Source organism: Microtus oregoni, unplaced genomic scaffold, assembly GCF_018167655.1.
Source record: "Microtus oregoni isolate MIOR12 unplaced genomic scaffold, Mior012 000060F_ref0000265, whole genome shotgun sequence".
Classification (NCBI taxonomy): domain Eukaryota; kingdom Metazoa; phylum Chordata; class Mammalia; order Rodentia; family Cricetidae; genus Microtus; species Microtus oregoni.
Window position 1 is genome coordinate 10,613,928 of NW_024543870.1, and position 14,108 is coordinate 10,628,035.

Consider the following 14,108-nt stretch of genomic DNA (forward strand, 5'->3'; position numbering starts at 1 on the left):
AACTCAGTTAGAGTAGAGGTTGGAGTCCTTTCCCTCCTCCATGCTGTCACGTGTGACTGGCTTGAGCCCGCACAGGTGACCACAGCTGTTGTGAGCAGAGGACAGCATTTCATGGGGCTTCTCCAGTATCTGACTTACTACATTTTTTTCCACTTCTCTTCATTGATGATGTGATTCACAAGCTTTTGGCCAACAGGCAGGTGAGATGTTGGGTGTATGGGGAGTGGATGAATTCCTGAGTTGATGTGTATTGTTGACATAGACATGACCAGGTCCAAGACCCCGATGCTTCAGACCCACTGGAAAGACAAAGCAGTTCCCAGGGCAGGCCTAGGGGAATGGCAAAGTTTTCCCCTGGTGTATGAGCATTTGAGACCAAAGTACACAAAAAGTCTGAGGGTATGTTGAAGAACTATTTCAATATCTAGTCATCATCTCTCTAGGGCTTTTTTCATATGGTCAATAACTGATCATCTTTCAAAGAGCATTATAGTGTTTCTATTTGTCTGGGAATCAAAATGGCTCAAAATGTGAGAAAATAGAGCATTATATTCATGTATACTGGAGATCAGAGTTGCCAGGTTTAATAAACATTCTTCCTGACCATGGACCTTTCTTGGATTTTTTTATTTATTTATGATAAGCATATGTAAAGAGTTTGACATAGTATACTATTCCCAGCTAATTTCTGTATCTTGTCTTTTTATATTTACTATAAAACTAAGGCTGTTAGTATATGTTAAGTAAAGAAGCAACTGGGAGCATTTAGGCTCTATTGATCACTTTAACAGAATGTTTTCAAAACTTGATCACTATGCTTCATGTTACTGACAATTTTGGTACATGTTATCATCAGACTATCCGACCTCTATTTTGCTGCAGGTTATTCAGGGAAAAATGTTGAGTTTCATTTAAAAAAAATCATTCATTTATTGAAACTGATACTGAACTTCGTTTTTATGTTTATTTTTTCACTATACAAAGTAATAATCAAATGTGAACTATTATTTGGTAAAAATCCTCCCTCCTCCCTTTACTTTCACTTTCTTGTCCATCTCCCCCTCTCCTCCCTATATATTATTTTGTATTATAAATTCCTGTGACCCCCCCTCTGCTCGGCCCTCTTTTTCCAATGTTCTGAGTAACGTTCTCTGAGAAACTAACGGCGTGGCTGGAGGAATTCAAGAGCTGGACCTGAGGGACTGAGAGAGCAGGGGAGTTTTACGTTGCACAAAGCATGTCAAAAGCATAATTATGGTCTCTGTGTTCGAATAAGATAAAGTAAGAACTGCTGACAGAGAAATCAAAGCCCTCTGAATAACTGACGAATCGTGCAACGCTTTCTTCTTTCTCCTGATGTGGGGCGAACCCAGTGTATTAAAATAGTTTGAACTGGAAGGACTTATATAATGTATAGTTATATAATTTTTATTTAAGAATGTTTAGCTTTATGCAATAATCGATGTAATCATTGATGGAAATACAAACATAAAAAGCTTACGTGAGCTTTTTAAAGTTTTTTTTTTTTTTAGTGTATGTGTAAATGTGTATCTGTGTGTGTGAGACACATCTGTGTGTGATGCCTGTGGAGACCAGAAGGGGCTGGAGGAGAATGCTTGGGGCTGTTAGTCATCTCTCCAACAGAAGTGCTGGGAAGTGAGCTCATGGCTTGTAGGAGAGTGGTACCTACTCCTAGCTACTCATTCATCTTTTCTGTCCTTCCATGGATCCTTGAGGCATTGTGTGCTATCTTCTTTGACAAATAAGAAATCATGATGTGTGTGTGTGCACTTTAATAACGGAAGGAGATTATCGAGTTCTAAAGAAGAGAGCGCGTGCAAAGTGAAGCAGGGACAATGATTTTTTTATTTGGTTTCACAGCTCTGTATCTCAGAAGTTCTTTAGTAAACACCAGTGGGTAACAGTCAGGTTTATTGTTCAGGCTATAGTGTTTTACTTCTTACACTGCTAAAATTGAAATCATGTGGGAAGGCTTAGACTATCAAGGGTACACATTGTTCATGATCATAACAAATGAAAGTATCTCTTCCGGTAGATGGTCGCGATGGAAAAGAGAAAACTGGTTCCTGTGCTGAGCAGTAGGAGACCTTGCAATTGAACAGGAAGTGGCTTGAAAGGGAGCGAGATGAAATTCACAGTAGCCGTTTGATAAGTTGCTGCTTTACAAAAGTGGAGTGGCTAAGGAAAGCCCATCCTTAATGGACACAGTGGCCTGGGAAATTAACTTTTATATATTCATCAAAATTATTGTAGTAGAAGAATAGACATCATAGTACAAATACCTTGTGGAAATATTTAGTATAATTAGAGTAACAATAGTGTGTTTATATCTCAACACTAGTCCATGGCTGCATACACTATTTTCACTGTAGGCTCCTTTCCTTTTTGGGTGTTAATTTTTCCTCCTTTTGTTACTCTTTTGATGAAACCTGTAATAAGAACAGTAAATGATAATAATAGTGAAAAGAGAGCACATATGAACTTATCTCAAATTTTCTCAAAGTCTTTCATTTGTCTCCGTATTTTTGTGAAATAATCTAATTCTAAGAAAGTCATTTTGCCTGTGAGAGTCACCAAAACTGGGTAAGTATGCTACAATTTGTTTGAAAATACATGCTTATTTTTATTAAAAGGTAGGTATGTGGTAAATATATGGTTATTAGACTAACATGTTATTTTATTTAATTTCTATGTTTTTTTATAAATTCTTTGTGTTCTTCATATTGTATCATTATATTCAAGGGAAAAGTAATAAAAATGTTAAAAGTTTGGTGTATTAAAAGAGAGCTTGCAAGAATTTTAACATATTTCTTAAAAAATAAGATCTTGGCTCTTAAATATTTACGGAAGAAAACCGGGCTGCGAAGTGGCTTCCACATTAATAGTGTGCCCTGTTCTTGCATGGGACTGGCTTCAATTCCCAATACTACTTTAGACACCCACACCTTTAGTTCTCAGAATCTGACGTTCTGTTTAGACTCTGCAAACACCTGCACACACAGTAGCATTCCCATATCCAGATGCGCGCGCACACACACACACACACACACACACACACACATATATATATATATATATAAATAAAAATCTTTTAAAAATAAAAACTTAAAAATTTCAATCTATTTGAAATTGATAATTGACCTGTAATACATATGGAGAATAATTATAGCTACCATACCTACTAGGATTATCTAAGTTTAGTTGGTAGGAGAGCAAATATTGGCTAAGAAATTATATTACTCCTTATAAGAAAATATTTGTTATTTTGTAAGGCAAAGCATTTCATAATTTCAGCATAATTATCATTCCAAATATTAGCCATTTAATGGGAAGAATGTCTTTCATACCTTTTTTACAGGCCCTCACACATTCTTTCTTGGTAAAAAAATTATTGTTATTTCCCCCGCATCCGGTGTACTTAAATTGGCGACATTTCCCAAGGACTGAATTATAGTAGAATCTCTTCTCACTGGCTTTACATGATCCACTGTCTGCTGGACTAAGACACCATGAAGGGCCGTGATATTCTAGAAATAAACAGATGGATAGAAGAATAGATAAATGAATGAATGGATAAATGAATAAACAATTGCAAGTTTAACTTTAAATTTAAATCTTAAAATTGAAATTTTAAGAATCAAGAAAATTTGGTAAGCTCTCTGCATCGTGAATCTGGGTCTTCTTATTAAGTATCCCTTGCAGATCAGTTTTACGGCATGTCTTCTGAATAAAGCAGGATCTGACAAAGATGAAGGCACAGCAAAGCCCAAGAGTTTCAATGACAGAAATATGCTTAAACAAATTGAGATGTCCATAATACCATGGTCTTTCTCCAATGAAAAAAACAGAGCGCATTTGAAAAAATGAAGGCTTACGGTTAGTGTTTATATGAACAAATTACTTATACACAATCAAAACAAGTTCTACTCAATGATTTACCTTCTGAAACCTTAGCTATATATTTACAAATGCATTTAAATTAGTATACATCAAATAACTTTTCCATATTTACATAGTAAAGTAAGTCACTGGTTTGGAGTAGATACTTATCATCTGTCAATAGGACCAGCAAAAATTCAAAAACCAAGAACAGGCAACTAGGGTAAAAATGACAATAAGAGTGATAATAATAACTCTAGTGTGAAAAATAATTGGAGCCTAGTAACATTTTTAAAAATTCTTTGGTGATTTCTTTCAAGCAGGGCAAGCTGGTACTTCTCAACTGTCCAACCATGTCTGGCGGTCGTAAAGTGAAGGCTGCAAGCGAGGTATTGGATGGCGATGGGCTGTGGAGGAGAACTTGAGTGGCTTCAGCAGATGGTGGGTGTCATACAGCACATACAGGGGAAGACTTGATCAATGTTTGTGGGCAGAAGATGCAGCTGTGAAGAGTCCAGGGGCCGACAGAGGCAAGCGGGTTGTGCAGAAAGCAAGCAGCAATCTTTTGGCACACAAACCCTGGATGGAAAGTTCAGGGAAGAAGACAGCTGAAATGACGCAACCCATCAGAAACAGCTTCATTCGAGAAACACATTTTTATCATCTCCTGCCTTCTAGACATGAGTGGAAATCAGAATGTCTGGACATCACTGGCATACCGAGTAAGAACCTGGGAAATCAGAGAGGCACTGGGGATGATGGAATAATATATAAGGAAGAATTTACAAAGGTAACGTGCAAAATGTAAGATCTCACATAAAGAATATTTAGTATCATTTAGGTCTTTGGCTAAACATATAAACGCTGCTTTTGAAAAAACTCTTAGCATCTTTAAAGTAGCGTTCATAGTGTCTAGACTATTATCTTATCTGTTATACCTGCATCTTTGAACATGAGCATGCCCCATGATGAACCTGAGCTAAGATCATGTGCCAGGAATGGGCTGTAAAGGTTCCATCGCATGCTAGCTCTTTCTGTTTAAGACGGTAATTTTAAAGGTGGGAGAGACATATTGCAAGGGGGGGTCCTCCTATTGTCTAGTAACTCCAGTGGGTCTCCTGTGTTGTTTCATTACTCCCATGTTTAGATGTGAATAGTCAGCAACCTCACCTCCTCTGTCTCCTTAACTTCCAAAGCCACCAACCAGGCTCAGAAACAGTGGCAGACTGGAAGCAATTGAATGAAACTGAGAAACGGGAATTTGCTACTTGTTTTATGGTTTCTCCCAGGAGGCACCACGTATTTTTATAACAAATTATATAGAGAGGATATGTAAAGCATAAATTACTTTCACTTTTATGTGTTCTCTACAAGATACGTCAGTCCACAGTAAGTTGCAATAATGCCTGTTAATGTACCCATATTTATAACTGCACATTTCTTTACAAATGTTAATGACTGTGTTTTAATAGCAATGCCCACTCTAAGGCCCCTTATGTCAGGACAGAGAGAAATTTTCATTCTCTGAGAGTAACTCCTTTTCCACTTATGGCCTGATAAAAGTTTAGCTTCATAATCAAAATCAAACATATTTCAAGGTGAAGAAAAGCTAATTTGACTATTGCCCCTAGACTGGAGGTAAGAAGGAAGAATGTTACCATAAGCCAAAAGCCCTGCATCCTAGGTGAAAACTAGAACCAGAACAGGCATTTCTAGAGGAACACAAATCATAGTATACATAACACAGGTATAATGGTATAATGGGCACATGGGCTCTAGCCTCTCTCTGCCTTTGAACATCTAATAATGCAGAAATATTTACTAATGGCCAATGAACTCAGAAACCAGTGGAAACAGGTTTAATGCAGCAGAAGGCGGGGGTCGTACGAAAGCAGGCAGTTAGGAGTGCGGGTGCATCAGAAAAAGCATCATTGCCGCTTTAACCATGCAAGACTTCACATTCCTGCTGCCTGTGCACAGTGACGTCTGCATCAGTGTCTAGCACAGCTCTGGGAGCGGAGGTCAGCGTGCAGATGCACACACCACACGCCTCTGCTATCACACACTCGCTCCCCTCGAAGGCATCTGCCCAGGAACGAACAGTGGCCGCTATTTACTTATCTCACTTGATTAGGCCTGATACCAGACCCTGTCTAGACAGATCCAATACAATCGACCTTTGACCACAGCAGCAAGCATGTTCCTGATCCTAAAAGAATGCTATTTTCAGACAGGAGTTCAATTTGAAATTCATCTCAGAGTACTTTGTACTATGCATAGTGAAGTATTAAAAAAATCAAAACACGGCCGGGCGGTGGTGGCGCACGCCTTTAATCCCAGCACTCGGGAGGCAGAGGCAGGCAGATCTCTGTGAGTTCGAGACCAGCCTGGTCTACAAGAGCTAGTTCCAGGACAGGCTCCAAAACCACAGAGAAACCCTGTCTCGAAAAAACCAAAAAAAAAAAAAAAAATCAAAACACTTTTCATTTTGGAAGGTTTTTTTTTTACAAGAACATAAGTTTTCCCAGAACATAAGTTGCAGGCAATAATGAAGTTAACTCATTATTTTTAAGATTATGTTAATACTGACTACCATTTGCTTTATCATAAATCACAGGTAAAATAAAGCAGACAGTTTCTGCAGAATGTTTGGAGTCCTTGACTGGCATCTCCATTTCCAGAAGTGAGAAAATGGAATAGTTTTGTACCTCATGAAAAATAAGTTTGCCTATGCTCAATTAACAAACATATTCTAGACAATAGGTAGGCACTCACCTATTTCAATTCCAGACACTGAGATCTACAATAAAAGAAGATACATTTTGAAGTAGTTGCACAATGTGATTTCTTTTGTCTAGATTATGATTGGAGAAAAAAAAATTACGATAGGATAAAAAGACACTAACCAGGCTGGTTTCCGCTCGTGTTCCAAAGGGACATCAGTAGCAAGATGCGTCCGTTCTGTCTTGATCCCGCCATCAATAGCAAGTCGAGTGGATTTCATCTCAAGGACTTTCTGAAAGGTTTCACAACATACCCATCTCCCTTGTCTCTCTTATTATTACCAGTGGGGCTGCCAAAGTACAAGGTGACGGCACAGGGTTCGTTTCCCAAGGAAAATGTTTTACGTAAATTTACTTTGAAATTCATAGAGCGAATTTTTAACTTAATGCATGGAAATGTTATTGAAATGTCTCATTCCCACAATACTTTCCTGTGTAGGTTCTCATTGTATTAAGCAAACTAGTATTTATGAACTACTTCATGGCCTATGAACTTGCTTTCTTCTGAGGTTTTGGGGTTGGGGGTTTGAATAATAAGTCATTCCTTTTTTTCCCTATAAGTCGTAGTAAAGAGAAACAATTTCATTACAATGTTTGTTAAAATTTAAATAATACCAAAACATAAAAGATATGAAACAAAGCATCTGCATAATGCCCTCCCCCAATTAAATTACTACCAATGATTTGGTAAATGTTTTTTTCCAAAACCATTTGTATATACATATATTCATATTCTACTCATCAAATTATTACTATTCTGAGTAACATGTGAATTCATATTTATATTTTATACCATTATATATCCTTTTAAATATATGCATAATAGTTCATCTATTTTACTAAACATCACTTGCATAGAATCTACTATGACTTTCACATGCACTATTTTATGTACTACTAATATGGAAAACCTGACTCTATTATTGTTTACTACTGGTGATAGGATTCTTCATAATTACAATCATGTTAAGATGTTGAAAAATGCGTAACTTAAATTGAGTAAAATATGCTAATTTGTATTACACGCCAAGATTCCAAATTCATGCACACATACATATATAAGTAAAAATAAAAATTACATATATTATTTGTCAGGCAAAGTACTAAGTTATGTACTAAACACATAAAGGTATGTGATAAGTGATTACATAAATAGCTTTCTGGGGATGTAAGCTCGGAAGTTTGCTAAGCTAAAGTTCTACAGAGAAAAGTTTGTGTTATGGTTATTATATATTTCTGGACTCCTCCAGCAGATACTTACAATCATTTAGTCATTTGCTCCGTGATGATTTTTTTTACAAGTTGAATAATATTTATTGACAAGTTGACGTGGATGTCTTTTCCTGTATGATGTGACTATGGCCAACTTTTTCTGTTGCTCTGCTTTCAGTGTTTAATATTCCTAAATTGTAATGCTCAAGCTACACAATAAAAATAGTTGACTAGAGTTCATTCACTTCCCTCAGCAGGGAAATAAAACGCTGCAGACTGGAACCTGCTCTGGCTGGTGATGGGCAGAACGGCCACCATCTCCTCTGCCTTGGAGAAAGCACACAGCCCTTCACCACACGGGCAGTCACTGACCCAGCAGAAACTGATACTTCCTTCAGCATTGGAAAACAGGCAAGGGCTGCCGAGCAATTCCCTTGAGGGTTGTTTTTCTTTCCCTGTGTGCACAGGCCACTTAGTAGAGAGTGAAATGTAGAGGTTGTGCAGCCAGGAAACTTGAGACTGAAAGGTCATAGGAACAGACTGTAAGAAATCTTTCCTGGACAGGAAAGCCTATGCAGATTAAAAAAGAGAGAAACTAAGTAGGTATTTGTTTGCTTTCATCCAGAGGTTGGCTAATCCATACTCAGAGTTGATTAAGGTATCTATACTCAAGAACTTTTCTTAGCAATCCAGAAAGCAAAAAGGCTTTATACGATAACAATTATGAAATTTTCAGGAACATATTTTTTTCAATTAGGTATTTTATTAAGAAATGTATGTTTGGAAAAAATTACTTACAATTAGTACCACCATATGAGGGTTAGTATTTTCATCTTAAAATATTTTGCAGAGGGGGCTGGAGAGATGGCTCAGTGGTTAAGAGCACTGCCTGCTCTTCCAAAGGTCCTGAGTTCAATTCCCAGCAACCACATGGTGGCTCACAACCATCTGTAATGAGGTCTGGTGTCCTCTTCTGGCCTGCAGACATACACACAGACAGAATATTGTATATATAATAAATAAATAAATATTTAAAAAAAAAATATTTTGCAGAGATGGCTCAGCAGTTGAGAGTACCTGCAGCTCTTACAGAGGACCCACTGGGCCATTTATCTGCGCTTCCAATCCAGGAACTGATACTGGCTGCCTCAGGCAATGCACACATGATACAAAGACATGCATGCATGCATCCAAAACTCCCATACACACACAATAAGAATAAATTTTAGGAAAAGATATAGATCATGATTGCTGACCCAAAACGTGTGTCATAGACCTTTGTCTGTGAGGCTGATGGTTTATTATCCTCTGTTGTTTTTTTTTTTTAATACGCTGGTTAGCTTTAATAGAAGAATGGGATTTTAACAATCAGAGAAACAGTAGAATATGGGTGAGAGCACACAAACGAGAATATTTCTAGTCTATCTGGAAGAGTCTGGAATAACTAAAGAACAGAACACAACAGGATGGTAGAGAGTAAAACTGGAAAAGCAGATTTAGGGTATGCACAGAGAACTACAGGCAACTGAAGAAGTCTGGAAGGGAGAAAGGCAGTCTTCCCCAGGGAGGTCTTGGCAGCAAGCATGCTTACCCTGTGAAACATGTCACCGTATCCATGTTTTAAATTTCAGCCTCTCCTGCCATACCCCGTAAGATCTTATCACTGAAGCCTTTCCCTACCTGCCAGTTACATCTCCAAAGAACAAAAGCACCATCATGTTTTCATTCTTCCGTTTCCAGGTTCTATTACAATTCCCATCAGCCAGGCAGTCGAATTTATAAATTTCACTTAAACTAGAAAACACGCAAATCTGTACCTTGGGTCATAAAGGTGGACAGACAGATATTTAATACCTCCAGTGATCGCAAATCAAATCCAGAGACACAAAACATGAAATTTTATTTAGTTAAGTATGCTTTGATTTTATAAGTACTGTGTATTAATTCGGATAACTATAATGAGTTAAGATTCTTCAGTTCAAGGTTACAAACTTAGTTGCACTAAAACTATAATAAAAGATTCGCTAGCCAGTATCTTTGAGCTCCTTCTTATATATCTTAGGTGAATATGGGTCAGTGTTGTCATCACCAAGATAGTCTTAAAAATCAATATTCTTGTTAATGATAACACAGGATGAAGAGTTTTACAAATACTGCAGGATTTTAAATACTTTATGACTTACTGCATTCCACACGTAGCTGAGAAAGAGCTGGAGGCTTGGAGAAGCTGCCTGCTTTTTTTTTCCAAGGATACAAAACAAGTCGGGAAATTACAGAACTAAAATTAAGCTCAAATTCCACTCATAAAGTACGTGTCCTTGCCCACCCTGAGACAGCACTCCAAAGCTAAGTAGAAAATACTTCTAGACTTACTGAGCAAATATTTCAGCAATGTGATCAGATAAAGTTGGTGAAGCTTCATTATTTCTAACCCCCAAATCCCTTCTTCCCATCAACTGCCAATCAAAGAGACCCAAATGTGTTGGTGCACCATCACGTGTGTGAACTGGTGTTCAGCAAGTCTGAACAGGGAAAGGTGCCGAGCTGAAACAGAAAACCCTAATAAGGCGGCTGGAAACTGGCCCTGGGCAGCAGTTCGGAGCCAAACAGCTCTCCAGCACCTGAAGGCGGCAGGAATCATTAGGTTGGCATATTCCACCTGGCCTCTTTCTGGAAATCACAGACCACAGCCAGGCCTTTATGTCTCCGTGATCAGATGCATACCAGTGGCTGAAAACTGGGAGCATGGCCCTGTGGTGTTGCGAAAGGTAGACTTGTGGCTCTTTAATGATGCTTCTCGCTTCATCTCTGCAGAGATGATCCAATCTTGACAGAGAAAGGCCACACTCGGAGAATTAAGACGGAGTAGCACAGATTTTTCTAAACTAATTCTTAATCCTCGTCTATCTGTTGGCTGTCAATACAAAATTTGTATTCCAATATAGATTTTCCTACTGTTTTAAGAACAAGAAATCTTGACAAATTAGTAGCACTGGTTAGTAGTCTGGTCGGCATTAATATGCAACTACATTTTGGGTGTAACCTTACGATTGTCACAAACTTAAATTTCTATGATTTGTTTAGTACAAATGTCATTTAAACTAATTTGGTTGACCCAGTGAAGCTGTCCGTTTCGTTTCTAGTAAGAGTCTCTGTTGACGTTTGAGAAACACCACTCTGGAGGGCTGTGCTGTCTGGGACAGCCGTGGTCTTTGATTAGGCTCAGAACTGTCTGTGAAGAGATCTGCCAGGTAGGCAGGATGACAGCTGCGACTCTGGCAGAGGAAGCGCCACATTCTTGCTCCGTGCCAGCGCTCCTGTCAGGAAGTAGAAGGCCCGGTGTGAGCTCTGCTAACGCTGTCTATTTCTGGAAAACCAGCTCGCCGGGGTGTCCGCACAAGCCACCAGATTTACTATGCAGGAATACATAGGATGAGATATACTCTAGGCTTCTCGGTGAGCGTACATTTGAAGGCCACCACACTTGCTTCAAACTGTGTGTGCTTGTTGATGAAATAAAGCTTACAGCACTGTCCACAGAGCTCATGATGTATGCATTCATGGGGTATGCATTTAAATGTGTAATTCTCTAGTTGGTAGGGGGACGTTTTTCCAGAAATTTTACATGACTGCAATATTCCTCTGCGTGTGATCAGTATCTTCTAAGAGAACATAGAAGTGAAAATATTCTATTGCGGATCTCTAACATAAACACGTCAGCGGTGACACTTTGATTATCGAATAGCTTCTCTGTCAACATTATTCCTCTTCCAGAAGGCCAATGACAATGATATATATATACATATGTATGTGCATGTATAAATATAATTATATATGTATTTATTTCTTTTCCACCATTTTCTACGTATGTGGAGCTTGACTCCAGGTCATATGCTAGAGTCAGGAGAGAGTTTCAAGTGGCCACAGGGTCTTCTTTCTTACATCTAGTCATTCTCCCTTGACCTGGAGGCTGGCATGAAGCAGTATAGCCCTGGATCAGTACTTGGGTGCTTGTTTTCTCATTCAGAGATTAAGTGCTGGAGATTGATTAGCAGTAGGCTTTTGAAGTCTACCCAAAGATGAGTTTTTTCAAAATATCATAAAGGTGATGGAGTCCCAAGGCCACTGTTAAGAGATGATGTACAGAGGCAAAGTGGGCTGTGAGAATTTGGAAAATAATTTTTTTCCAGGAACAGCCAAGTCTACCCCCAAAGACCCAGAACCAATATGATTAGTCTTTCCTAGTTAGAAGTTTAAAGCTAGACATAGTAAAAAGACTATGTTGTGAATGCTAATATCAAAACTTTATTAATTACGAGTATAAAAACATCAAGTATACTATCTACATATTAAGCAAATCCAAAGGTGATGCATAATAGGATATACATAAAATGCTATCTAACCCTAAAACTAAGAAATGTGAGTACATGAAGGCAGAAGATGTTCAGAAAGACTTGGTAAGTACAATCAGCGTTCTTCCAACCACCATTGGTTCCTTCTTTTGTAACTGTGGATCACAAGATTAATAAATAAAACATGTAAGTCGCCTATCATATGCTTACCATTGAGGCAAATGCTGGAACAGAGGCAGGCAATAAATGACCGTACTCAAAACCTTGTGGCACAGTAACTTGAGCAGAGAGTGCACCTCAAGTGATAGATACACTGAATGGATCAGACTGGGTAGCCAGAGTCAAAGCAGAGGAGGGAGGCTTCTCTCCAGGAGTGAGTCCATAGACAAGAAGATGAGCAGGCCAATGAATATTGGTTGGGGAAAAATGCATAGACTATTCCGTGGAATGAACATAGATAACTTGTGATTGAGAATAATTGCAATGGGCAGAAAGTCTTGTATTTAAAAGCCAGTTTGTTAAAAATATAGGATAGGCAAAAAGCTAACAGAAAACGCTGACAAATTCAAATGAAGTAATGAGGCCAAATTAAAACAAGCAAAGAATGCATCATATACACATTTTTACATGTTAATACACAGAAGCCCAACTTCAAAGCACATTTTAAAAGAGTTTAAGGAAATGATTACCTTTACGAGATTAAGTGCCTTAAATTCACCAAATATCTATATTTTAACATACTCTCAAATAATAAAATCATTATTTTTTAAAAGATAATGCTAACACGCATCCACTTCTATTGTTACCATAATATATTCATAAAATAATAATAAAAGCAGGGCAGTGGTGGCACACACCTTTAATCCCAGCACTCAGAAGGCAGAGGGAGGTGAATCTCAGTGAGTTCAAGGCCAGCCTGGTCTACAAAGTGAATTCCAGGAGTCAGGACTGTTAGACAGAGAAACCCTGTCTCGAAAAACCAAAAATAATAACAATAGTAATGATAATAATAATAAAGATTCTTACCCCAACCATTGGGCGATTTGGTAGATTGGGTAATCAAAGTGTTATTTACAGTATTTCGCTCGGGTACATGGTTGCCCATCGGTAACTCATTCACTGGGAAAAAAACAACACAGAAATTACAATCTGAAAACAATTTTGTATCTTTATGTACAAGCAAATGCAACTGTTGGCTTAAGAACAGCAGACTTCTATTGCTTAGGGTCTTAGCTGGGATCATCCTTATGGATTTCTGGGAACTTCTCTAGTACCAGAAAGTGTCCAAAATGGCTTTGCCCTGTAGTCAGATTGCTAAATATCTTAAATGTCATCATAGAACTTTCATCCAGCAACTGATGGAAACAGAGGCAGAGACCCGCAGCGGAGCACTGGGCTGAGCTCCCAAAGTCTAGTTGAAGAGTGGGAGGCGTAAGAATATGAGCAAAGAGGTCAAGACCATGATGGGGACATCCACTGAAACAGTTTACCTGAGTTAGTGGGAGCTCACCAACTCCAGCCGGACAGAGAAGGAACCAGAATATGATCAAACTAGTCCCTCTGAATGTGGGTGACCGTTGTATGGCTGGAGCAGACTGTGGGGCCACTGGCAGTGGCACCAGGATTTATCCCTACTGCTTGTACTGGCTTTTTGGGAACCCGTTCCCTAGATGGATACCTTGCTCAGCCTGGATATAGGATACCTTGCTCAGCCTGGATATAGTACGTAGGGCCTTGGACCTTCCCCAAAGCAATGTGCCTTATTCTCTCTGAAGAGTGGATGAGGGGTGAGGAGTGGCAAGGGGAGGGAGTGGGAACTGGGGTTGGTATGTAAAATGATAAAAGATGGTTTGTTTTCTTT

At 38.6% G+C, this 14,108-nt stretch overlaps 1 protein-coding gene across 4 annotated transcripts in view; it reads right to left on the reverse strand.

Moving 5' to 3' along the window:
* Window positions 1-1,856: 1,856 nt before the first annotated feature.
* Tfpi (tissue factor pathway inhibitor) overlaps window positions 1,857-14,108 on the reverse strand; it is a 42,597-nt gene continuing 30,345 nt past the window's right edge. For 3 of the 4 annotated variants that reach the window (XM_041639792.1, XM_041639795.1, XM_041639793.1), the window contains exons 7-9: window positions 13,274-13,366; window positions 3,369-3,548; window positions 1,857-2,450 (exon numbers count right to left, since the gene is read on the reverse strand). In XM_041639792.1, the coding sequence (XP_041495726.1) occupies window positions 2,359-2,450; window positions 3,369-3,548; window positions 13,274-13,366 (365 nt within the window). In that variant the 3' untranslated portion in view covers window positions 1,857-2,358. Of the gene's footprint in view, window positions 2,451-3,368; window positions 3,549-12,270; window positions 12,403-13,273; window positions 13,367-14,108 lie in introns of those variants that run through there. The other variant, XM_041639796.1, reaches the window with a different exon arrangement.